The 27,468-nt window shown below is 37.7% G+C and overlaps 1 protein-coding gene across 1 annotated transcript in view; it reads left to right on the top strand.

Annotated features, from left to right (window-relative positions):
- The window catches only part of DNAH6 (dynein axonemal heavy chain 6), a 227,255-nt gene that overhangs the window by 163,393 nt on the left and 36,394 nt on the right, over positions 1 to 27,468 (top strand). The window contains exons 63-68 of the mRNA XM_059405712.1: positions 3,073 to 3,242; positions 9,241 to 9,431; positions 21,280 to 21,440; positions 24,722 to 24,810; positions 25,568 to 25,714; positions 27,236 to 27,374. Coding sequence (XP_059261695.1) covers positions 3,073 to 3,242; positions 9,241 to 9,431; positions 21,280 to 21,440; positions 24,722 to 24,810; positions 25,568 to 25,714; positions 27,236 to 27,374 — 897 coding nt within the window. The remainder of the gene's footprint in view (positions 1 to 3,072; positions 3,243 to 9,240; positions 9,432 to 21,279; positions 21,441 to 24,721; positions 24,811 to 25,567; positions 25,715 to 27,235; positions 27,375 to 27,468) is intronic.

The raw sequence follows: 27,468 nt of genomic DNA, 5'->3' as shown, positions 1-27,468 counted from the left end.
TTTAAAAAAAGAAAACACCTAAGAAAAATGTAAATATATATATATATATATATATTAGATAAACTAGTAAAAAATCGTTAAAAAAGAAAAAGGTAACAGTTAAAAAAAATTTTACCCGAAGGCGAGAAAAAAAAATGAAAAAGAAAAAATTAAATTAACTGCAAGACTAAAAAAAATCACAGGAAAAAAGCCATGAGTTCCGTGCTTGGCTTTCTCCTCCTCTGGAATTCTGCTGCTCTCCTTGCCCCTCCCCCAGAAGATCAACAAGAAATCCAGCCAAGACCAAGTTCACCTACCAAGGAGTGCGGTTTCAATACCAAGGAGATCTGTCAGTTTCTAAGAGAGGTATCAAGGTATACAACTATGATTGCCAACTTCTCTTTGAAATTCCAAAATTTTCCCTATCATATCCTGTGAAACTATGCTATTCAGTATAAATAGGCTTAGGATTATTATCTTCCAGTAAATCATTCTTTTTTTATTAAATAATATTCCTCCAGGTACACGTGGGTGGCTCAGTGGGTTAAGCGTTCAACTCTGTCATCATTCATGAGATCACACCCCATGCTGGGGTCCAAGCTTAGTGTGGGGTCTGTTTGAAGATTTTCTCTCTTTCTCCCTCTGCCTCTACCCCATTCAAATAAATAATTTTTTTAATAACTAATAATATTCCTCTTTAAAGAGTTTTATTTTGCCTTAAAATATATTTTCTAATATTAATGTAATTATAGCACAATTCTCTTGGTTAGTTTTCCCCCTCTATGTATTTCCATACTCTTTATTTTTTTAACTCTTTTGTGTGATTAGCATGTTTTTGGTATATCTTTAGTGGAATTTTGTTGTTTTGAACAGTGCAAGAGTCTCTCTTTAAAGACTCTTTTTTTAACAGGAAAGTTTTAATTCCATATTTATTAGTGTTATTGATCCACTTCAGGGGCTCTCAACTGGTAAAGGTTTTTGTCTCCCAGGGGACATTTGGCAGTGTCTGGACATTATGGTCTGGGGTGGTAGTCCTGGCATCTCAGAGGTAGAAACCAAGGATGTGGCTAAACATCCTGCAACACTAGAACAATCCTCCAGAACAGATAAGCACTTGGCCCCAAATGCCCATCGTAGCGAGACTGAGAAGCCCCGATCTGTATGGACTTACTTCTATCATCTTTATTTTGTGGAGATTTTTTTTTCTTGGCAGCCTTTGTCTTTGCTTTAATTATTTTTTCTTCTTTCTAGCCTTCTTTTATTTAGCCCATACTTATTTGAAGTTCTGTGTTCTAGTTCCAGTCTTATACTTGTAATATGATCACTCTTATACTTGTAATATGAATATTTATTCAACCAGTAAGTGTGGTGATTTAAAGTCTACATGGACCAGAATTTCTAGTATCAAAATATACTTGTTTGACTTCTAAATAAAGACTAGAAAAAATGAAATGCTTTTCAATAAATACATCAAATAAAAATGATGTTTCTATGTTGTGGACTGGTCAAACAAGGCAGCTAGAGATAGAGGTAGAAGACAAAAAGAAAACCACTTAATAGGAGAAACTTAGAGATGACCATTTAGGGACAGAACCAAAGCAGAAAGAGCTAACTGGAGCCTCTGAAACACAAACACAAAGAAAGGAGGGATGGAGGGGCAGGATGGAGGCCAGAAGGCAAAGTAATTCTGGAAACAGCTCATAATATCTAGACAAAAGGCACCAGGTGTTGTTCCTGTCAGTTGGGACTAAAATTTCAGCTATTCATAACAATTTTCCTGCTTTCATTTGTTAAATTTCAGGGTTTATTCTGGAAATCCTGCACAGTTGTGAAAGTTTGTACATGTGTGGTAGGATGGCTTGTGTTCTATAAATGAGCTCTAGATCTTTGCAGGTGACCTTAGATGACCTTTAATAATTAATTCCAATGTCATTCTTGCCTTCAAAAGCTTCCTAATTACCTTAATCTTTTGTCTTTGATGGTTTCTAAGTGCTTCATGTCCTATTGGGTTATTTAAAATATATTCTCTTATCCTCTCTCATTGGCCAGAATCCTAGAGATTATACAATAAATAATGAGAACCTCCAGAAAAAGAAGTCTTTTTAGAAGAGATGGTTCTACTCTCTAGTCCTCAGAATACCACAGTGATCATGTGCTGTGCCCTGTGGTCTTGTACCATGTAACTGTCTGTATTCCATATAGAAACTAGAAGTCTCACAGAAGTGCACACTCCTCCAGGGCCATAGGCTCAATTGTCACTACGTTTCTAACTGACACTTCCTCTTTAGTTGACACTTCCTCTAGTTGACACTTCCTCGTTACTAGACACTCAGAGGAGAATCCCAGAATCATTGAGATCTTAACCCTCATGTGAGGCCCATTTCTTATAAGTAATCCATGGCGGAGAGGGAGAAACATATTCTATTTACTGGGACATAAAGTTGTATATATGTCCATTAATTCATATGTTATTTATATTGTACAAATTATATCTTCCAGAGCTTTCAGTTTGCTTCATCTGTCATAGGCTGATAATTGTGTATTATTTCTGACCACCACTATGTTTTGTATTTTTCCTCTACCTCCAGCAGTGACAGCTTGATGTATTCTTTCAATATTATCTGACACATATAGGTTTGTTTTATTGTTTTTATCATGAGGTTTGTATTTTAATTAACTTAACCTATTTCATCCCATTTAATTACATTTGCCTTGAATTCTAATTTATTCATGGTTACTCTTATCACTTCAATTTTCTTTTTGCTCACATTTTATTAGTGTGTCTCTATGCATCCTTTTATTTTTAACCTCTTTGTTTATTGTGGTTTTTTTGTTTTAGCTTTGGTTTTTGTAAGTTTTGCTGTTGAGTTTGTTTTCTGACCCAATTTTAAATTCTTTTTAATTAGGTTGGGTAGGGGGGATTAACATATTTACATTTAATAAATAGTAGATAGTAAATATAGAGATTTAGATAGTAAATGTATTTAGATTTAGATAGGAAATGTAGAGATTTTTAAATTACCAAATATACTTATTTAATTTCTAAGTCAAACCAATTCTAATTAAAGTATCTTTTTAAAATTGTGTTTCCAGGATCTTTTGAGACTTACATTAACCCAGTTGAATGGGAAGGCTATTCTAAAATGAAGGCGGAAGAGGAACTCATGACACAAGAAAAAGAGATCAAAAGCCATAATTCTTGGCATCCAGTATTAAGTTCTTTCCAAAAGCTAATTCTCATCAAATGTTGTAAAGAAGAGAAGGTAGGATCTTTTTTTTTTTTAATTAAAGTACTATGTTATGGTTATTTCTGCTAATGTTCATCAGCCAGTTATGATTCATAACTGATTAGATTTATTTGTTTAGAGAGTAACAATGGTCAAGTTTGGGAGAAGGTTCTAAGAAATAGAGACTCTGTGTTATTAATAGAACATAGTGTTTTATATAGAAAATGAAGAAAGAAAAGGCTAGAGAATCAGCCAGGAACCTGGTTATCCTTTCCTAGCATGCGCTATTAAGGACTTGTGCTCTCCAGAGAGGACAGTGGTCTGATGTGGGGGTTGCAGGTGGGGGCATTAGCAGGGAATTGATGGGCCTTTCAGATCTTCGCAACAACAATGCCTTTGGAAAGAAGGCATTTGAAGAGAACAAAACCATAGTCACCAAGGCCAGTTTGAAGATTGTTGGACTGATCTCTGCAAAAAATTATGGCACCCTGAATTAGGATAGAGAAGGTAGGTTGAAGTGATGGAGAGGAATTTGGAGATTAGACAATTGGTATGGCTCTCAATATCTGCTTGGGTGCCATAGGGAATAGCTGTATCAACAACTAAGCAAGTGTGAAAGGAGAAGCATGTCAGAGAAAGGTGTTACTGAGTCTGCCAGTTATGAGAGTAGATAGCAGTTTAGAGACCAATTAATATGTAGGTAGAAAACTCTAGAGAGAAATATAGGCTAGAAATAGAGTTGGGGAGTCATCAGCATTGAGCTGGGAATTAAAACCATGCAAGTTTTTAGACACATAGGAAGAATGCATAATAAAATAAGAGGACAGGTGAACAAAGGATGAAACCCTGAGGAGCACCAGCTTTTAAAAGGCAGAAAGAAAGGATGAAAAGGAATAGTCATCAGGGCACAAAGAACACTAGGAGAAAAAAGTGACATGGAAACCAAGGAGGTATAAAGTTTCAGTACAGCCCAAGTTATCAATAGAATGAAGCATTGCAGACAGTTCCAGTTTTTATATATAATTCCTGGTGTCTCTGATGATAATTCTAGTGATGAGTTTCAGGAGGCTCTGGAGAAAAACTATGGTTGTTCCTATGAGAAATGAGAAGGAGAAAACTAACTGAAGAAAGAGTAAGCATAATTGGGAGATACTGATGCTCTGTTGAAGGATTTTCTGCCTTCCCTATAGGAACACAGAAGTTGTGGGGTTGGCCTGAGCCACAGCTGATTGCAGTAGAAGAATAAAGGAGACAGGGATGCAATTGAGACTGTTGTCTAAAGTAGTACTAGAAAGAAAGGGCTTCTAGACTGAGAGAAAAGGAAAAACCTTGAAGTTTCTTTGGGAGAAGATATAGCTGGACTAGAGGTGTAGCTAGAGTTGTAACCAACATTGGGTTAGTTTCTAATGCATAGTTCCGAGTGATGACAATATCCTGAGGGTGGCCATGGGTGTGGGTGACTGAGGAAGAGAAGAAATGGTGCATACTGGAGTTAGAGGACAAGAAACTGTGAGGTTAGGAAGTTGGATGGCCACGTGCCCCCCAACGAGATGGTGGTCCTGGGACACAGTTGAGAAATCACTGGAATAGATATGTAATAGAGAGTAAGTCTATGACCCAGGTGGAAAATCTTCAGTGACTATGGGACAGTGGCTACCAGACTAGATGCTGACAAAAGATGAAAGGATGCTTAAGTAACAAGAGCCCCAAAGAAGGAGGAGTTATAAAGATTAAGACATTGAGGCTAAGAAATTCTAGACTCTAAGAAAATTTGCCAGACATTCAGTCTGGCTTCTTCAGCAACAACACATTTTGTCTGTCTGTTTGTTTGTTTGTTTTTACAAGGCGGAAAAGGAGATGAAGGATGAAACTTAATAGATCCAAAGAGACTTAGACAAACCAACTGATCTCTACATATAAGTTTTATTTAGATCCTGATTTAAATATACTATATTTAAACACACACAGGCATTTATAATTTCATTAGGAGAAGGTAAACACTGACTAGATATTTAGTGATGTTAAGGAATTATTGTTAATTATTTAGATGTCATTATGGTACCATGGTTATATGTTTTCTAAAGAGTCCTTTTATTATAGGGACATATGTTGTGGATGAGATAATATGACACATGAAATTTGCTTCAAAAAAATCCTAAGGAGTGGGGGAGTAGGTGGGTATATCGATGAAACAAGATTGGCCTTTTCTTAGCAACTATTAAAACTGGATAAAACATCAAATTCATTAATCTCTGACTTTATATGTACCTGAAATTTTCATAATAAAAGAAAGTTACATTCTTGAACACCACGGCTCTCACAAAATGTCCCAGGACAGTTCTGTAAATGTGATCAAATCTGTAAATGACAGATACAGTCATACTAACTTCACAGAGGATTAACTGAAAATTCTTGTTAATACATTCAACCAAAGACCTTCCTTGTGTTATACTATCGAATAAAACTTGCTTTATAAATCAACATGGAGGAGTCTGGAATTTGGATTGGGTTTCAGAAATGAAGAGCTAGATATGGACTCTGAAGAGGACAGGGACCAGAATCAATCAAGAACACCAACAAAGTCACCCTGAAGAAAAGAGCCAAGCATGACAATGTTATCCCAGCTACACCTACTCTCAAACAGATACACTGATCAAGGCATTTGGGAACAACCCTTACCATGGTACTGATTCCAGAGAATGACTTGATAAAGAAATTGGGGTTCCAGAGAAAAGAATCCAAGTTCTAAAGATCTGGATTCCCCTGTCCAGAGAAAAAGAAAATCTGAGAAAGCCTTAGAACAAGGATAAAACCAGATATAAGATCTGTGCAATTAGAGACTGTTGATCCCAGGTCTGTTCACAAGCAAAGCCCACTGGGTATCCAGTGTTTCTAAATGGCAGAGTCAATTGCTCCTTTGGGAGAAAAAGGATGTTCCAGCACAGTGGCTTGTGTGAAGTACTGCAAGCTTGCATAAAATTCAGCCTCCTTCAGAAATAGCATGTTTGGATCTACTGATGAAACTTCATTTCAAAAAACTCTTAAGTAGAAGTGCCTGGGTGGCTCAATTGGTTGAGCATCTGACTCTTAATTTCAGCTCCAGTCTTGATCTATGGGTTGTGAGTTCAAGCCCTACATTGGACTCCATGCTGGTCCTGGAGTCTACTTAAAAAAACTTAAAATTAAAATTAAATTAAAATGAAAACCAGTAAAGTTTTAAGTAAGTAAAACTTACTTAAGTAAACCAGGTGATAGAGTCATTAGAACTGCAACAGGAAGTAGAATGCCTGTCATTCCAACAATTCTTTCTTTGGCATCAGCCCTAAGAATGGTTCAGGATAAGGTTATTAGAAATTTGAACTAGAAAGAGAAAAAAAGAAATTATCATTTACATCAGAGATGAATAAAGATTTCCTGATAGACAATAATTCATCACCACACCAAAGCTAAGAAAGGTCCTATATACCAGTGTTCTCAAACTTTGGTGTGAATCAGAATCATCTAGAGGCTTTTGTAAAGCACAGAGACCTGGGGTCCACTTCCCAGAGTTTCTGATTCAGCAAGTCTGGGCAACAGGCTAAAAATCTGCATTTCTAATAGCTTCCCACATGATGCTGATGCTGATCCGAAAACCATATTTTGTGAACCCCTCCTTTAATGTGATTAAACATATATAAAGAGAAATGATCATTCTCAGAGCAGATGAACGAGGACATCAAGACACATCACATGCAGCATTGTTGATTTCCAAGGCTAAATCTACCAAGAACCCTAACCCTAATAGTCCTGGTGTTTCCGTCCAGGCTTCCTCTACCTTGGGAAGGTGGCAGTATCTTTGAGAGCCAGGTTTTTCCTGTCGAAAACCACAGTGTAGACAGTCACCCAGGATGAAATCTTCTCAGAGCAACAATTGCATGGCTTTTCCAATTTGAGAAACACCTGTTAGAAGAATGCAATTTCACTTATGAACTATATGCTTAAAATGGTTAAGATGCTAAATTTTATATCTATTTTACCACTTTTTTTTAAAAAAGAACTTGAGTATGATAAGAAGTGTGAGCACTTGTGTTCTAATATAACACACAATGTGGTAGCCACCCCACACCTCAGGTCTTTACCCATGATCTAATATACTATAACTTAAATGAGGTTTGGCCACTCAGGGAGAATGAGGTTTGGCCACTCAGGAAGGATGAACAAGGGATCATCATTCCCAAATGTTTAAAGCTTACCTTCTTGTCACAATGAAAGCAACAGGCAGAGGATTCTCAAACACAGAGTCTCTCAAGAGTGAATTTGTATGCTATCGGCCCATCAGTACCTTCAAAACAGTATTCACCTGAATTTTAAAATGCCCTATGGATTCCGATAGGGAAGAGGAACTAAAAAAATGCTCTGGAGGCCTCAGCCAGAGCCTGTTAAGGATCAAACAACAGGCCACAAAAACGGTTCTAAGCAAGACATAGTGGAGTCACATAGGTCAGAATTGGGAAACTCAATTTAAAAAGAAAGTGAGAGGAGCCCCTAGCAAAGGACTTGGTGATAAAGAGAGAAGAGACTAGAAAGTCTCTGATCCTGCAGCCAGACATGGGATTTTCAGAGGGTGGCCTTCAAGAAATGCCTAACTCCCTAGACCATAGCTGTGGGAAGAAGTATTTCTCCAACTTTTTGAGTTCAAAAACATTTCATGAGTGCGTTACTGCTTTTATATGTACATAACAGCCCCAAGAAATAAATTACTGGTGCTTTGTACATTGTTATTTACTATAAACTCTAAGCACTTTTTGTCAAAGTAAAAAGCAAATAAATAGATCATACTATCAAAAATATTTTTCAAAATAATAATGAGAAACTGCTGTTGAAATTACATTTAGTCACACAATGACATAGCTAAAACTAAGCTCCAACCCTCTTGGCCCTGTTGCAGGGCTGGCCCTTTGGCCCAGGCCACCTTTATAGTTAGTACCACACTATATCCTCACTTAAGTGGACAGGTATGTAAACATCTTTTCCCAGACTGGCCACAGGAGAGTACAGTCCAAGGCCATGGCCCTGAACCAGGTTGAGATGTACCCTCTCCCAGCAACAATGGCAACAGAAAACATGCAAAAATTTTTTGGATGAGGTGATGTCAATTCTAATGGAGGGAGAACGTTAAAGCAGGACTGCTGCTTACAGTTGTGCCGGATGTGCACTGCACAAGACTTAAGGGAGCCATTTGCATTGTAGATACCGTAGATTTGTTTTGTATATTTATCATGACAGCTTTCTGGGACAAGTATATTAAAGAAGGGACACCTTTTCCCATCTCATACAAAGGCTCCATGTGGGCTAGAGAGGGTCTGCAAGAGTAGGAATGGGGTGAGCAGGCTAGGATAGGATCTGTGAAGGAAACACATCGGTGTAGGAAGTGGCCAGGCAGGGATATGATCATCAAGGCTGAGGCTGGTTCCCAAGAAAAATCAGAAGAGGCTGATGAGTAAAATGAGAGAGGAAGATGGGGGAAAAGATGGGGAGACAATATATGGTGTCAATTCTGAGAAGCTGGCTTATGAAGGGAAAAAAAAAAGAAAGGAAATAGCTGAGAGGGGAGCAGCAATCAAGGGAAGGCTTTTGTTTTGGTTTTAAGAATAGGAGACAGTAGAGCCTAATTGTATGATAAAAAGAAGATGGGGGGGTGTGTGGATAGTGCAAAAAGAGACAGTGGAAGGACTGAAAGTAAAGTCCATGAGAATGAGAGAAGGATGGGACCAAAGAAGGCAAGGATGGGGCAACAGCAGGTCTGGAGATGGATGGAATGACAAGAGACTTTCATCAAATAGTCAGCTTGCTCCGTAAGGTCATGAGAACCATGACCTTTAGCAATTACATGGTGCCTAAATCCAGTAGGAAGAAAGATACCTAATCAAGAGAAAATTAGTGCAGAACAACAGGGCACCCTGTCAGAGAAGCTGAAGGGGAGAAATAGGATAGAATTATGAAGGACCCTCATCCAACATACTATTTTTTAAATGGTTTTCTTTTCAACTTTCAGGTGGTTTTTGCTCTTACAGACTTTGTAATAGAAAATCTTGGAAAACGCTTTATAGAGACACCACCCGTGGACCTGCCCACTCTATATCAAGACATGTCATATAACACTCCCCTGGTATTTATCTTAAGCACTGGCTCGGATCCTATGGGTGCATTCCAGAGGTTTGCCCGGGACAGCGGGTATTCAGAAAGGTAAGGTCATGTTGTGCCATTTTTATAATTCATATGCACATCTCTTTGTTAAAGTTTGCCCTTTTTCTTCCCTCTGTGGAGTGTAGATCCCCACATTAGGTATCCCTTACTAAATAAATTAAGATACATTAATATTTAGCTATGTCTGTTGTTAAAATGGGGTCAAAAATAATAAAAAGCAGATGTAAACTTTATTTGAATAAAGGGAAGATTATCCAAAATGTATAATAAGCTAGTGGAATATGGATTAAAACTTTTTTGTATTTTAAGACGTTACCTTACTGTAACTGTAAAAGGACTGATTTACTCCATATGAAATGTGCAAAAAAATTCCAGAGCTCCTTATGTTCTATTATCAGTCTCCTCTTTCTCATGAGCCTCTATCCTGCTGAGTAAAAGGGGCAGGGGGAAGTTTAAACTCACACATTTACTTTACTTTAAATGCATCCAGGGTAAGCTGATTTGGTTTCTCTCTCAAAAAAAGGTCAGTCTTCCTGACTTCTTCTTCTCCCAGTCCTCTCCAAAATGGTGTTCAGATGGGTAGGGAAGTGCATAAGACCTCGGGTGGCAGGGGAGGGTAGAGGTCTCTTATCTACAAGGAAATTTCTAGCCTTGACACCTGACAGGTGTCAGCTACTCCCCCATGGAGTAGTTGGTCTGGCCTTTTCCCTGGTAAGATTATAAGATGTTGGGTCCTATCTGTTCATTTGGAGTTCATAGTCTGCGCTAGTCAGGCTTCTCCAGAGAAACAGATCCAATTAGGAAAAGAAAGGAGAGTACAGGAGAGGAGGAAAGAAGGAATGAGGAAGGAGGAAAAGGAGGGAGGGAAGAAAGGAAGGAAAGAGGAAAGAAAGAAAGATGGAAAGGAAAGAAAAAATCTTTTATGTTTTATATACATATATAACATATAATTATTATATATATGTGTATATATATATATATATATATGAAATATATATATATATATATATATATGAAATTTGCTTACGTGATTATAGAGGCTAAAGAGTCCCAAAATCAGCAAGGAGGAAATAAATCCAAGAGAGCCAATGTATAGTTCCAGTGCAAAGGCCTAAAAACCAGGAGAACTAATGGTATAAGTTCTAGTGTGAAAGCCAGGAAGCTTAACACCCAAGAACCAGTGTTTCCGTCTGAATCCAAATGCCAGAAAAGACCAATGTCACCATTCAGACAGGCAGAAGCCTTTTTTTTTTTTTTTTTTTTTTGCAAAACCCCCCCGTGCCCCATGCAATCCGTCCCCCCCCCAATCCCCCCCCCCTGGTCCCCCCACCCCCCCCCGCCCCCCCCCTTCAAACCCCTCAGATTGTTTTTCAGAGTTCATAGTCTCTCATGGTTCACCTCCCCTTCCAATTTCCCTCAACTCCTTTTCCTCTCTAATTCCCCTTGTCCTCCATGCTATTTGTTATGCTCCACAAATAAGTGAAGTTGTGGTCCATATACACTATGGAGTATTATGCCTCCATCAGAAAGGATGAATACCCAACTTTTGTAGCAACATAGTCAGGACTGGAAGAGATTATGCTGAGTGAAATAAGTCAGGCAGAGAGAGTCAATTATCATATGGTTTCACTTATTTGTAGAGGCAGGAGCATTTTTGTTCTATTCAGGTCTTCAATTGATTGTATGGGCCTATTAACATTGAGGAGGGCAATCTGCTTTACTCAGTTTACCCATTCAAATGTTAATCTCACCCAGAAACACCTTCACAGGCTCACCCAGAGTAATGTTTGGCCAAATATCTGGATACCGTGTGACCCAGTCAAGTTGACACATAAAATTTATGATCCTAGTCATTTGTTTGCCTATAGTTCTGAAATCCTAACAAAGAATTAGTATAGGGAACTGTTAAAAGCTCCTGTGAATTAATAAGAAAAAGAAAATAGTACTGGGCGGCTCAGCACCTGGTTAAGTGTCCAACTCTTGATCTCAGAAGAAGAAAATAGTGCAATATAAACAAAGACAAAAAATATGAGCAGGAGAGTTCCCGGAATTTTCAGATAAGAAAACTAAAGAAACCTAAATGTCTGATAAGCATATGAAAAGATGTCTGTCCTTACAAGTAATTAGGATACCACAAATTAAAGCCATTAAGGAGATATCATTTTCATACCAAGAAATTGGCAAAATGGTGGGCAAAGGTATGGAGCAATGGAAACATCCATATTACAAAAGTAAAAAATTGGTTAAAATCAATTTGAAGAGTTAACAGTATGTTAAAGTTGAAAATGGCATCCCCTACATCTCAACAAATCATTACTGAATCTGCAACCTAGAATAAAAACAGTCACATGGTGCAAGGAGCTGTGTTCAAGAACATTTGTAGAAACATAACAAAAAACAGTGGAACCATCCAAAATGTCCATCTAGAAAAATGATCATACAAGTTGTGGTATATTTATAAAATTGAATATAATACACTATAGCCATGAATAAACTAAAATTATGGAATTATGGAATTATGTATATCAATATAGATAGGTACATGAACTAATACAGAACCAAAAAAATAAATTGTAGAAAAACCATATAATATTGGAGAAGTATGATAAAATATATAAACATTATGTTATATATTATTTAGGAATTCATAAAATTACAGTAACAGTATAAAGGAAGGTAGGGAACTTATAGCAAATCCAAGATAACAGTGACCTTGGAAAGTGAAGGTTGGGTAATGAGATAAAAGTGGACAAGGACACTGCAGGTTCAGATCATGTAAACAGTGTTTTATTTCATACACTGGTTTGTAGGTACATGAATATTCATTATATTAACTTTGTAGCTTTTGTATGTCTCAAATATTTCTACGTATTAAACATAAAATAATTCAAGGTGTATATATATATATATATATACACACACACACATATATATATTAGGGATTAAAAGGGCAACTTTTATAGGAAAAACCCACAAACCAAAAAACACCAATTGTACACAACTAACAAAGCTTAGAATCTATAAAGCAATTCTACCAAGACCCATCACAGTAAATTGTAGAAAAAACAAAGACAATACAGTAAAAACAGATTATCTTCAAAGATGCAAGTAAGCTGTTGACGGATTTCTCTGCAGAAACAATGAAAGGCACAAAAATGTATATTCAAAGTACTGAAAGCCAGTGACTGTCTGGTAAATAAAATAGAATTTTATTCCTCTCAAAACAGTACTTTAAGTAGACTTCATGCTGTGTTGATCTCGTGACCCTGAGATAAAGAACTGGACTGAGATCAAGAGTTGGACACTTAACCAACTGAGCCATCCAGGCACTCCATTGTCAAAAATTTTTTTAAACAAAGCTAAGATGAAATTGTTTTCAGACAAAGAAGATATTGAAATGGAAATTCAAACATGTACTAAATAGAATAATGGTGAAGATATATCAAAACTGGTGAGACGCATCTGAAGCTAGGATTACAGGGAAATTTATAGGCTTAAGTGCATGTATTAGGCAAAGGGCAATCTAAAATGTAATGATTAAACTAACAGAAGGGAAAAAATGTAAAAGCAGAAATTAATGATATAGAAACATATATTCAATAGATAAGATCCAAAACACCAGAAGTAGATTTTCTTTAAGTTGTTAGTTTTTTGTTTTTTGGTTTTTTTTTAAGAGAGAGAGTGAGAAAATGCATGCACTGTGGGCAAGAGGAAAGCAGAAAGAGGATCCTAAGCAGGCTCCATGCCCAGTGTGGGGCCCAATGCAGGGTTCAATCTCATGACCCTAAGATCATAACCCGAGCAGAAATCAAGAGTCTGGGAGGCGAGGAGCAAGAAGGAAGAGTAGGACACCTAAATATCATCGGATCCCAGGAATTCAGCTAGATAGTTATCAAAACATTCTGAACACCTACAAACTCAACAGGATATCCAAGAGAAGAGCAGCAATTCTAGGAACAGAAAAGTGATCACTTCCTGGAAGTTAGGATGTGTGGAGAAGTGAATCAAGGTGATATATGGGAAGAGAGACCACAGGGGTGGGGCTGGCTCCCAGCAAGTGGTAAAGCAACAGAGCACAAAATCAGAATTTTTGGAAGTCTGCTCCACCAAGAGAAGTCACTCCAGAGGCTAAGCAGGAGGTGGAGCCGTCACAGGGACAGTATGGTTTCGGGACCTGCAAGGTCAGGAAAAGACCAGGGGTGTCTGAGTGTAGCAAAACTCCCAGGTATCAAAGCGGGGAAGCCAGCAGCAGAGATGGAGCTGAGGAGGGGGCTCTCAGCTCAGGGTTACCTTAAACCATGACCCAAGGCACGGTTGGACCACTGCTCTTCAAGCAGGGATTCTACTAGTGGCAGATCCAGGGAGACCCCCCTCCTTCCTCCTCTAGGAGGATCGGCACAGGAGCATGCTACAGGAATCTGCTGGGTTTGGAGATTCCAAATGGGGCTATATACCAGGGATAAAAACACTCTGTCACAGGCCGGGTGAGCTGGAGCATGGCCAGAGACCAGGGAGATGAGAGTGGCTGACTGCTTTTTTCTGAGGGCACACTGAGGAGTGGGGGCCCAAGCTCTCAGGTCCTCCAGGGCCAGAGATTGGGAGGCCGACATTTTTATTGCTGTCCTAAAAGCACTATGGAAAGCATTCAGGGAACAAAAGGTCCTGAGAGCAAAATCAATATTATGTAGCCTGGCCCAGGACAGGGGTGCAATTCCACCGCAAGCAAAGATATTTGAGAATCACTGCAATAGGCCCCACCCCCAGAAAGTGAAAGGACATCCAGCCAAGACCAAGTTCACAAATCAATGAGAACTACAGAACTCCAGAGCTAGGGGAATACAACACAGAATTCATGGCTTCTTTCCCATGATTCCTTAGCTTTTCAAAGTTACATTTTTTCAATTTTTTTTTTCTTATTGTATTTTAAAAAATTTTTTCCTCTATCGTATCTTAACCTTTTTGAATTATTTTATCAATACCTTTTTTAAAAATCTTTTTTAAGTTTTATTGTTATAGTCATATTCTATCCCTTCATTGCATTTAACCTTATTTTTTGTGTATATATATATGTTTTTCTTTAAAATTTTGGGATACAGTTTCTTCTAACAGACCAATATATACACTAAATGTAGCATATGGTTTTGCTTTAGTCTCCAGCCATCACATTCTTTCCTCCTTTTTTTTCTTTCTTCAACCAACTTCTTATCTTATCAATGCCTATTTTAGAATGTTTTTAAATTTTCATCTTTACAGTTACATTCCATCCCTTCACCATGTTTCTTCTTATTTTTGTATATATATGTTATTCTTTATTTAAAATTTTGGGATGCAGTTTCTTCTAACAGACCAAAATACACCCAAAATCAAGTGTGTGGCTCTGTTCTATTCACCAGTCTTTATATATTTATATATATATATATATATATACATACACACATACACACACACACACACACACACATAAACACATACAAACCTACACACACATATATATACATATATATATTTTGTTTCTTTCTTCCCCCCTTCCTTTCGGGTCTCTTCTGATTTGGTTAGTATATATTTTTCTGGGGTCATTGCTACCCTTTTTGGATTTTGTGCTCTCATTCATCTATTCTTATCTGGAAAAATGACAAGGTGGAAAACTCACCTCAAAAAAAAAAAAAAAAGAACAACAGGCAGTGCTGATAGCTAGGGACCTAATCAATGTGGACATTAGTAAGATGTCAGAACTAGAGTTCAGAATGATGATTATCAAAGTGCTATCTGGGTTCAAAAAAAGCATGGAAGATACTAGAGGATCTTTTTTCTGGAGAAATAAAATCCCTTTTTGGAGATATAAAAGAACTAAAATCTAACCAAGTTGAAATTTTAAAAAGCTATTAATGAGGTGCAATAAAAAAATGGAGGCTCATACAGCCAGGATAAATGAGGCAGAGGAGAGAATTCGTGATATCGAAGACCAAATGATAGAGAATAAAGAAGCTGAGCAAAAGACAAATAAACAACTACTGGACCATGAGGGGAGAATTCAAGATATAAGTGATACCATAAGACCAAAATTATCAGAATAATTGGGATCCCAGAAGAAGAAGAAAGAGAGAGAGGGGCAAAAAGTATATTGGAACAAATAATAGCAGGGAATTTCCCTAATTTGGTAAAGGGAACAAGCATCAAAATCCAGGAGGCACAGAAAATTGATATAAATAGGTCCACACCCTGTCATCTAATAATAAAACTTACAAGTCTCAGCAACAAAGAGAAGATCTTGAAAGCAGCTTGGGACAAGACATCTGTAACATACAATGGTAGAAATAATAGATTGGCAGCAGACCTATCCACAAAGAACTGGAAGGCCACAGAGGACTGGCATGATCTACTCAGAGCACTAAATGAGAAAAATATGAAGCCAAGAATACTATATCCAGCTAGCCTGTCATTGAAAATAGAAGGAGAGATAAAAACCTTCCAGGACAAACAAAAAATAAAAGAATTTGCAAACACCAAACCAGCCCTACAGGAAATATTGAAAGGGTCCTCTAAGCAAAGAGAGCCTAAAAGTAACAGACGAGAAAGGAACAGAAAAAAAATGTATAGTACAGTCACCTTACAGGCAACACAATGGCACTAAATTCATATTTTTCAGTAGTTACCCTGAATGTAAATGGACTAAATGCCCCAATAAAAAGACAGGGTATCAGAATGGATAAAAAACAAGACCCACTGATATGCTATCTGCAAGAAACAGATTTTAGACCCAAAGACACTTCCAGATTTAAAGTGAGGGGGTAGAAAACAATTTACCATGCTAATGGACATCAAAAGAAAGCTGGGGTGGCAATCCTTATATCAGATAAATTAGATTTTAAGCCAAAGGTTATAATAAGAGATGAGGAAGGACTTATATCATACATAAAGGATATTTCCAAGAAGATCTACAGTTTTAAATATAAATGCCCCTAACATGGGAGCTGCCAATTATATAAACCAATTAATACCAAAATCAAAGAAGCACACTGACAATTATACAATAATAGCAGGGAATTTTCACACCCTCCTTGATGAAATGGACACATCATCTAGGCAAAAGATCAACAAGGTTAAATAAAGTCTTTAAATGACACACTGGGCCAGAGGGACATATTCAGAACATTCCATTCCAAAACAACAGGATACACATTCTTTTCTAGTGCACATGGTACATTCTCCAGAACAGATCACATCCTGGTTCACAAATCAGGTCTCAACTGGTACCAAACGATTGGGATCATTCCCACATATTTTAAGACCACAAGGCTTTGAAACTAGAACTCAATCACAAGAGGAAAGTTGGAAAGAACTCAAATACATGGAGGCTAAAAAGCATTGTACTTAAGAATGAGTGCATCAACCAGGAAATCAAAGAATTTTTAAAAACTCATGGAAACAAATGAAAATGAGAACACAACTGTTCAAAATCTTTGGGACACAGCAAAGGCAGTCCTGAGAGGAAAAAAATATAGCGATACAAGCCTTTCACCAGAAACAAGAAAAGTCTCAAATACACAACCTAATCTGACACCTAAAGGAGCTGGACAAAGAATAGCAAAGAAGGCCTAAACCCAGCAGGAGAAGAGAAATAATAAGGATCAGAGCAGAAATCAATGAAATAGAAACCAAAAGAACAGTAGAACAAATCAATGAAACTAGGAGCTGGTTCTTTGAAAGAATTAATAAGATTAATAACCCCCTGGCCAGACTTATCAAAAAGAGAAGTGAAAGGACCCAAATTAATAAAATCATGAGTGAAAGAGGAGAGACCACAACCAACACCAAAAAAATACAAACAATTATAAGAACATATTATGAGCAATTATACACCAGCAAATTTCACAATCTGGAAGAAATGGATGCATTCCTAGAGACATATAAACTACCAAAACTGAACCAGGAAGAAATGGAAAACCTGAACAGACCCATAACCAGTAAGGAGATTGAAGCAGTCATCAAAAATCTCCTAACAAACAAGAGCTCAGGGCCAGATGGCTTCCCAGGGGAATTCTACCAAACATTTAAAAAAGAATTAATACCTATTCTCCTGAAACTGTTCCAAAAAATAGAAATAGAGGGAAAACTTCCAAACTCATTTTATGAGGCCAGCATTACCTTGATCCCAAAACCAGCCAAAGACCCCATCAAAAAGGAGAATTACAAACCAATATCCTTGATGAACATGGATGTAAAAATTCTCACCAAAACATTAGCCAGTAGGATCCAACACTACATTACAAGGATTATTCACCACGACCAAGTGGGATTTATTCCTGGGCTGCAAGGTTGCTCAACATCTGTAAATCAATCAATATGATTGATTATAATCATACAATTATATGATTGATATACAATTAATGTATATAATTAATTGTACAATATAATATGTACAATTAATGTAAAAGAAAGAACAAGAACCATATGATACTCTCAATAGATGCTGAAAAAGCATTTGACAAAGTACAACATCCCTTCATGATCAAAACTCTCCACAGTGTAGGGATAGAGGGTACATACTTCAATATCATCAGAGTCATCTATGAAAAACCCATAGTGAATATCATTCTCAATGGGGAAAAATTACGAGCTTTTCCCCTAAGGTCAGGAATACAGCAGGATATTCACTATCGCCACTGCTCTTCAACATAAGTACTAGAAGTACTCATCTCAGCAATCAGACAACAAAGAAATAAAAGGCATCCTAATCAGCAAAGAAAAAGTCAAACTCTCACTCTTTGCAGGTGATATGATACTTGATGTGGAAAGCCCAAAACACTCTGCTCCAAAACTGCTAGAACTCATACAAGAATTCAGCAAAGTGTCAGGATATAAAATCAATGCACAGAAATCAGTTGCATTTCTATACACCAACAGCAAGGCAGAAGAAAGAGAAATTAAGAAGTCAATCCCATTTACAATTGCACCCCAAACCATAAGATACCCAGGAATAAACCTAACCAAAGAGGCAAAGAAACCATACTCAAAAAACCATAAAGAAATTGAGCACAACACAAAGAAATAGAAAAACATTCTATGCTCATGGATTGGAAGAACAAATATTGTGAAAATGTCTATGCTACCTAAAGCAATCTACATGTTTAATGCAATCCCATCAAAATACCATTCATTTTTTTCAACGAAATGGAACAAATAATACTTAAATTTATATGGAACCAGAAAAGACCTGGAGGAATGTTGAAGAAGAAATCCAAAGTTGGTGGCATCACAATTCCAGACTTCAAGCTCTATTACAAAGCTGTCATCAAGACAGTATGGTACTGGCACAAAAACAGACACACACATCCATGGTACAGAATAGAGAGCTCAGAAATGGACCCTCAACTCTATGGTCAACTAATCTTCAATATAATAGGAAAGAATGTCCAATGGAAATAAGACAGTCTCCTCAACAAATGGTCTTGGGAAAATTGGACAGCCACATGCAGAAGAATGAAACTGCACCATTTCCTTACACTGCACACAAAAATAGATTCAAAATGGATGAAAGACCTCAACATGAGACAGGAATCCATCAAAATCCTTGAGGAGAACACAGGCAGCAACCTCTTCGACCTCAGCCACAGCAACTTCTTCCTAGAAACATCACCAAAGGTAAGGGAAGCCAGAACATAAGAAATTGGGACTTCATCAAGATTAAAAGCTTTTGTACAGCAAAGCAAACAGTCAACAAAACCAAAAGACAACCAACAGAATGGGAGAGATATTTACAAATGACATCAGATAAAGGGCTAGTATCCAAAATCAATAAAGAACTTCTCAAACTCAACACCCAAAGAACAAAGAATCCAATCAAGAAATGGGCAGAAGACATGAATAGACATTTCTTCAGAGAAGACATCCAAATGGCCAACAGACACATGAAAAAGTGCTCCACATCACTCGGCATCAGGGAAATACAAATCAAGACCACAGTGAGATACCACCCCACGCCAGTCAGAATGGCTAAAATTAACCAGTCTGGAAAGGACAGATGTTGGCAAGGATGCAGACAAATGGGAACCCTGCTACACTGTTGGTGGGAATGCAAGCTGGTGCAGCCACTCTGGAAAACAGTATGGAGGTTCCTCAAAAAGTTGAAAATAGAGCTACCCTATGACCCAGAAATCCCACTACTGGGTACTTACCCTAAAGATACAAATGTAAGGATCCAGAGGGTTACATGCACCCAAATGTTTATAGCAGCAATGTCCACAATAGCCAAACTGTGGAGAGAACTAGATGTCAATCATCAAAAAAACAAAACTTTGCCATTTGCCACACCATGGATGGAAATAGAGGGTATTATGCTAAGTGAAATAAGTCAATCAGAGAAAGAAAATTATCATATGATCTCTTGGATATGAAGAATTTGAGAGGCAGGGCAGGGAGGTGGGGGGGAAGGGAGGGCAAAAATGAAACAGTGCGAGCAAGGATATGGAGAAACAAATATTCTCAGTGGAAGTTGAATTCAGAATGGTTGCATCACTTTGGAAAACAATTTGATATTATAATAAAGTTAAACATACACATACTGTCTCAAACAGCAGTTCTAGTCCTGGGAATATACAAAAGAAAATGGAGTGTGCATGTATACCAAGCAACATGTAGCAGAATGTTTAGTGCAGTATTGGATGTCATAGCCAAGAAGCAGAAATAACCCAAATGTCCATCAAGAGCAGAATAAATGAATAAATTATGGTTAAAAAAAAAAAATCACAGAGTAGAATATTATATAGCAATGAAAAGGAATGAGCTACAATGACACACAATAATATAAATTAATCTTAAAAATAATGTTGGGGCACCTGGGTGGCTCAGTCAGTTAAGCTTCTGTCTTCTGCTCAGGTCATGATCTCAGTCCTGGGATGGAGCCCCATTTCAGGCTCTCTGCTCAACAGGGAGCCTGCTTCTCCCTCCTGCTCTGTCTGCTTGTGCTCACTCCTTCTCTCTCTCTCTGTCAAATATGTAAATAAATCTTTAAAAAGTACATTTAAAAAATAATGTTGAGGGGCGCCTGGGTGGCTCAGTGGGTTAAAGCCTCTGCCTTCAGCTGAGGTCATGATCCCAGGATCCTAGGATCGAGCCCCGAATTGGGCTCTCTGCTCAGTGGGGAGCCTGCTTCCTCCTCTCTCTCTCTCTGCCTACCTCTCTGCCTACTTGTGATCCCTGTCTGTCAAATGAATAAAATCTTAAAAAATAATAATAATAATGTTGATTGAAACAGACCAAATATAGAAGATATATATATACTATATGATTCCATTTATATAAAATATAACAACTAGTAAAATTAATCTATGGTGTTAGAATTCAAAATAACTTTTACCTTGGGAATGAATAAGTCTATTGATTGGGTAGGTGCTGGGAATCCTCTCCTTTTTGTGTCCTGTGTGGTGATATAAGTATACAGTCACTTCAAGAGATTTCATTAAGCCATACACCAATGATTTATGGACTTACTCTATATGGATGTGAGACTTAAAATTTTTTTAAGTTTTTAAAAACTGATCTATAGTGCTGGAAATCAGGATAACATGTCCCTGTGGGAAGGAGGAAGGAAGAGTTGTTGGAATAGAAAGGGGCATAAGAGCATGTCTCTGAGGATTGGCAAACTTCGTTCTCAACCATGGGTATTCATTTGTGGTAATTCATAGAGCTATATATTTGGTTTTTTTAGACTTTCTATATGTGTGTTGTAGTAGAAAATGTTCTTAAAAACAAGAAAAAATATTTACACATCTACTAAAATGAGGATTTGAAATGTGTGTATATTTTAGGAGTCTATGTAATTTATATTTCTTCATAGTCTCATTGCTTATAAATAACATAAGACAACATTTTTTGTTGTGGAATTCAGGGTGCAGTCAATTTCACTGGGGCAAGGACAAGGACCCATTGCTGAAAGAATGATCAAAGAAGCAATGAAATCAGGAAACTGGGTATTTTTGCAAAACTGCCATCTTGCTGTTTCTTGGATGTTGGCAATGGAAGAACTAATTAAAACCTTCACAGATTCAAGTACGTTGAAAATAGCAATTGCAGATAATAGCTTTTTAATAATATATAATATATATTAATTATATAACATATATAATAATATATAATATAATATAATAATAGCTTTTTATGTAGACTTTCTATAGTAGGGGCAGAACTCTATACTGTATTTTGTACTATAAAACCCTAAGCTAAGATGATTTCTAAGACTCCATTCCACCTCGAAACTTCTATGATGTCTATGAAAGTTAATATTCTTGATGCTTCTGCAATTATAAGAGGAAAAGGATGAAAAGGATGAATCCAAGCTTGTAGTAATTTTTTATTGTAGGAATTATGTTTCCCCATATTAAAGAGGAAGAATTTTAGAACTAGAGAGTTTTAGTTAAATTACATAAGCCAAACCTGAAAAAGGATCTTCAGAATTCCAAGTTGTGGGTATGATCCACTGGATCATTTCTATTTCATGTTCCTTTCTATGGAGGCCATTTGAATTCAAAATAGATTACCTAAAGGTATGGTAAAAGAAATAGAAAAATGGACTTAAGACAAAGAAAGGAAATTCCATCTTTCACTAAGAGAGAAGATTCACAGATTCAGATTGCCACCAATCCACCTAGTCATGTTTCACTACTTCTGATTCTCTGCGATTCCTGTACCAACTAACCCTCCTCATTTTAGAATGTTAGTATGAAAATAATTGAAACCTTAGGAACAGTATTTTTGTTAATAAGCAGGGTGAGCCCCACTTTCCTGCTAACCTAGGATATCCAGAGCCCTTTCTCTGGGGTCTTCCTTTATGCCCAGACCGCAGAAGCCTTCTGGGAAGGTGAGAGCTATACAGCTGGTCTTGCAAGTGACTTTCCTTACTGCTGACTTTATAAAGTGGCCAGTCTATACCGGACACCACCACGGAGCCAAGACATAGCAGCCATCCCCTAAAGATCCCTCATTTCCTGGTTCCCCCACCCCTTGCATCTGTAGGCTGCTTCTTGCAGCAAGGATAAAGTTGTTCACATCAACCATCCAGAATTTCCACTGTTTCTACCCTTTTGCAGTGCAACAAGAGAGGCCAGCTTCCAACTGGGCTGGTGGCTTATTTCCATTTAAATAATTAAAGAAAAAAATAACAAGAAGGTATTCACCACTGTTCAGGGGTTGCTGGTGATTAGGATTAAAATTAAGAAGGAAATGGAAGGCATCAAAAAAAGCAATTTGCTGCAGTGCAACTACAGTAGTGGAACTACTTCAAAATAGGGAGACGTTGTTAAGCCTCATGGTGACTGGGACAAGAGCGAGTATATGCTGGAAGCTGGACAGGCTATGGAAACCAGCCAAAGTTGACACCTTTGGCTTACCAAAGCTTAAATGGATTTAAAAAAATCATCTTCTGGGGATGCCTGGGTGCCTTAGTTGGTTGGACGACTGCCTTCGGCTCAAGTCATGATCCCGGAGTTTCGGGATCGAGTCCCGCATTGGGCTCCCAGCTACATGGGGAGTCTGCTTCTCTCTCTGACCTTCTCCTTGCTCATGCTCTCTCTCACTGTCTCTCTCTCAAATAAATAAATAAATCTTTAAAAAAAAAATCATCTTCTGGCCTGTGTTACAATCGTTTAGTAATGTACCTATTTGAGTTCTGATGTTTAACCTAAACCCATTTAAAATAAAATACATTCAGGTAATAACCTGAAAAGAGTAAGTGAACAGAAGAAAAAAGAAACAAAGGAGGAAGCAAAAACTCCAGACTTGAAATTCTAAGATCCAAGTAGACTTCTGCCCCTACTATTTCTTGTCTATGCTACGATATCTCCTCTCTGGGCCTCAGTTTCCCCAGCCATAAGATGCCCACATGGTAGCTTCCCTAGAAATCCTATGCTAAGATAATTTCTAAGACTCCATTCCAGCTCGAAACTTCTATGATGTCTATGAAAGTTAATATTCTTGATGCTTCTGCAATTATAAGAGGGAAAGTGTGAAAAGAAAAGTCCTTCTTTAAATATGCTTTTCTCATGTTTTGCATTTTTGGTTATTGAAATCATTAGCCCTAAGACTTTGGTTGATGTCTGACTTCTATACCTAATAGTTTTTACCATGCAAGCAACTTTAGTATTGCTCTAGAATTGTACTGGAACTAACTTAATTTTAGTTATTTAATGTAGTTCATGAATTTAGATTACCAAAATAAGGAGCATAAATTCAGCTTTAATCTGCATTCATTCAATAAGTATTTGGGAACCTACCATGTACCATGCACTGTTCTAGATGTTTAAGGTAGGGCAATGAACAAAACAATCATAGATATCTACCCTCTTAGAACTTAAATGTTAGTGAGAGGGAATGAACAATAATTAAACCATATAATAAATTAGTTTATATGGTATGATAGAATGTGGCTAGTGCTTTGGGGGAAAAGAAAACAAAAAGGTCAGAATGAAATGGGGGGGAGTTCTGGGGAGAAAGAGTGGATAGCAATTTAAACATGTAATATAGGTAAACCTCTTTGAGAAGGTAACATTTGACTAAGACTTGAAGAAAGTGAGGGAATCTAAAGAAAGAGCATTCCAGGCAGAAGGAACAGCCAATGAAAAGACTCTAGCGAGGGAGCAGGCCTGGAATGTTGGAGAAACACCATAATATTTACTTAAAAACCAGCACCAAGAAAGTCATCCTTGGGTGATGACTGCATCTTCCTGTAATAGGAACACCACTTTTCCCAACTTTGCTCTAGCCTTTTGAACCCAGAAGGAAACTCATTTTCTTACATTTTCTGTGCAGAGCTCACAAAGTAAGCATATTGACTTAAACTTCTTCATGGTACTTATGAAGTCTGTCCATACCCCTGCACCTTCAGTTCCCTTTGAACCTCTCTGTAGAGAAATCCCTTTCTCCTCCATAGGACTTTCTGACCATTTTCATGCAATTTTCCATAAATTGAGTCGTTAAAAAACAAAACAAAACACTTCATGAGCACTGGCAATAACTGTCCTATTTTTTAAATGAAAATTTTCCCAATATCAGAGGAAAGGCCCTTAACACCTCCAAGTATTGAAAATTAATGTGTCTTTAATTTCTTTACTCAGATGTGCCAGTTTCTGGATTGCCAATCTTTCATGTATTAAGAGTTTCTATAAAAAATCCTCCCACCTCCACTTTGAACATTTTACAACATAAAAGACTTAAAACAAACTAGTCTTTAAACAGAACTTACAGTGGTTTTTTGCTACCTCGTAATAAATATTTGTTATGTAAAGTATTAAGTTAAGCATTTTCCTTTTTTGTTGTCTTCTCTTTGTTTTAAACAGATATCATTATCAAGGATACTTTTCGACTCTTTTTAAGTTCCATGCCTAGCAGTACATTTCCTGTTACAGTTCTTCAAAATTCTGTCAAGGTAACATATGCCTATGGTTGGAATGATGCGAACCAGTTGGCCTTAGTGTGTTCCCCAAGTGGGTCCAGGGAACTCAAGCCCCGCGTAGGACCTCGTCAAAGTCTGGGTGGCCCAGGTGGGAAGGGGGAAGTCAGTATCCCTTCACCTGATAGCACACAGGTAAACAGTTTGGCAAGCCACACATCCTTGTGTGCCCTAGTCTGTTGATCCTTCAACTCTTTAAGAAAATGTCAAGGATGCAGAGTAGTGAGAATGGAACCCCTCCCAGAATTAAGAGAATATTTCAGCATGTGAGAGACAGGAAGGCCTACAGGTAGTATGGTTGCTGGATTTCAGTGCTGGAAACCTCAGATATATGGGAAGCCTCTGCATATGAATGATCACTCAGGAACAAGAGATGCCTCTTCCTTCCCTGTTATGTCATCAAGAGATGCCATGTGTTGGGACGCATGAAAAATCCAATAGGGAAGGCCTGAACATACTTTCTGGCCCATATTTAGAAAATGGACACAAAAGAAATTGTCTGAGGTTCTTGTGGAGACAGTTCACCCACTGTAGGACTAAAGACCCCACCAGGCCTGACTCTGAAGAGACTGAGGCTGAGCAAGATACAGAGCAGGCCCCCACATGCCAGGAATGCCCCCACAGTTATCAGTTATCTACATGTTCTCAATGGCTTCAGTCTATGTGTGTTATTCAGAAATAATGCAAATCTATAAAATCCCCCCTCTCTCTGCCCCCTGTGTGTTGAATCCAGGTAACCAATGAGCCTCCAAAAGGTTTACGTGCAAATATCAGACGAGCATTTACTGAAATGACACCTTCGTTTTTTGAAGAAAATATACTTGGAAAAAAATGGAGACAAATAATATTTGGCATCTGTTTCTTTCATGCAGTTATTCAGGTACACTCATTTCTTTTTCTTTCTTTTTTTTTTTTTTTTTTTTTTTTTTTTTTTTTTTTTTGCTTTTTAGTGGAAACAAGAAAGTGCATTATGTTAATAAATACAGAAAAAGTGGGAATTACAGGAAAGCTTACAAGTTACATTGTGAAGTGCTGAGGCTCTATTCAGGGTCTGAAATGAAGCTGTTCTCACTCAGTAGCTGATCTCAGTACTCCCCTCACCTCTGCAGCTCACAGCTTTGCCTCCCAGCTCTACTCTGATTTGACTAAGGGACACCGTCACCTCATATGCATGAGGTCAAATTCAAAAGCAAAAAAAAATAAATCTCTTCAGCTATGCCTCACTCCCAAATCTGCTTCCCTCCAGACTCTACTCCTGAAATTGGTAGTCCCATATCTCCATTATTTCAGGATTATTTGTATTATTCCTTCTTTGCACATACATATCATGTGAGTCTATAATTTTTTCTTGCAATAATTTCATTCTTGCCTGTTCTGTTTGACTGGGCTCACCACCCTTAAGAGCCTCTTTCCTGTGACCAGAGCCCCAAGGCCCCTGAAAAATGACCTTCAACTCAGTACTACTTTCTCCTTCCCTCTGCTCAAAGTTCACTGCTGTAATTTGGTGTCCATACTGTGACCCTGCACTTAAATTCTGACTCTTTGACTACATGTTTCTAGATAGTGTCTTATTTAGACTCGCTCCGTGGGTTTCAAATGTGTATGGTCTCCAGAGAAAGAACCTATAAAGAAAAAAAAAACAAAAATTAAATACACAAGATATGAGATAAATATGTAAACAAGGTCTTGGAGCAGATCCAACGTTGGGACTAGGGTCTCCAGGTGTGACGCCCCATTGTACAAAGAAAAACAGCTAAGAGGGGCAGTGGTTCAAAACTTAGAGAAATTTCAAGATCAAGAGGAGGGAATATGAGACCTCTGGTGTAATCATCAGTTTGGAATTAAGAAATAAAAGTGGGATAGGGAAATAATGAGGGAAGGGAAAGGCTTCACAATGTGAAGTCATGAAACAAGGGTTAGGATTCTGTGTACCATTTAAAAAAAAAAAAAAAAAAGATGTCACTGCAGAGAAGTCAGTATGTAGTCAGCGCATTGTGACATGACTGAAAACCCTAAGTGATGGACAGACTCCTTAGAACAATAGAGAGTAGTTCTTGCCACTAGATGGATGATTAGCATATTTTTTTCTACCTATTTTGATGGGGAAACATTTTATTTTGCCATGAAAGACAAATGTCCTTTTCACAGACCTATTATATTTTCAGTAATGTCAAATTTTCTTTTGGAAATTTTGGGGAAGAGCCAGGACTGGAGGAAGAGATGCTGCCCATGTTTGCTGAAAGCCAAACTGAAAGCCTAGATGAAGCTAAACTTCATGATCTTAACTGATTTTACAGAATGAGGATGCCCAAATTCAACAGAAACCTTTTATTTCTCAATACTTCATACAAACTTAATTTTATCAAATTTTATGTAGAACTATTTTCATTGTCCCTTCTAGGAGAGAAAAAAGTTTGGCCCTCTTGGCTGGAATATTTGCTATGAATTTAATGACAGTGACAGGGAATGTGCTTTACTGAACCTCAACCTTTATTGTCAAGAAGGAAAAATTCCCTGGGATGCTCTCATTTACATTACTGGTACGTATGCCCACGTGGCCAGGCCACGGCCCTTACAAAGATGGCATCTTTTCCCCAATATTCGATAGTGGTGATGATGACTTCTGATAGTCCC

This window comes from Mustela nigripes, chromosome 7, assembly GCF_022355385.1.
Source record: "Mustela nigripes isolate SB6536 chromosome 7, MUSNIG.SB6536, whole genome shotgun sequence".
NCBI classification, from domain to species: domain Eukaryota; kingdom Metazoa; phylum Chordata; class Mammalia; order Carnivora; family Mustelidae; genus Mustela; species Mustela nigripes.
The sequence above is the reverse complement of the archived record's forward strand: the minus strand, read 5'-3'. Positions and strand labels throughout refer to the sequence as shown.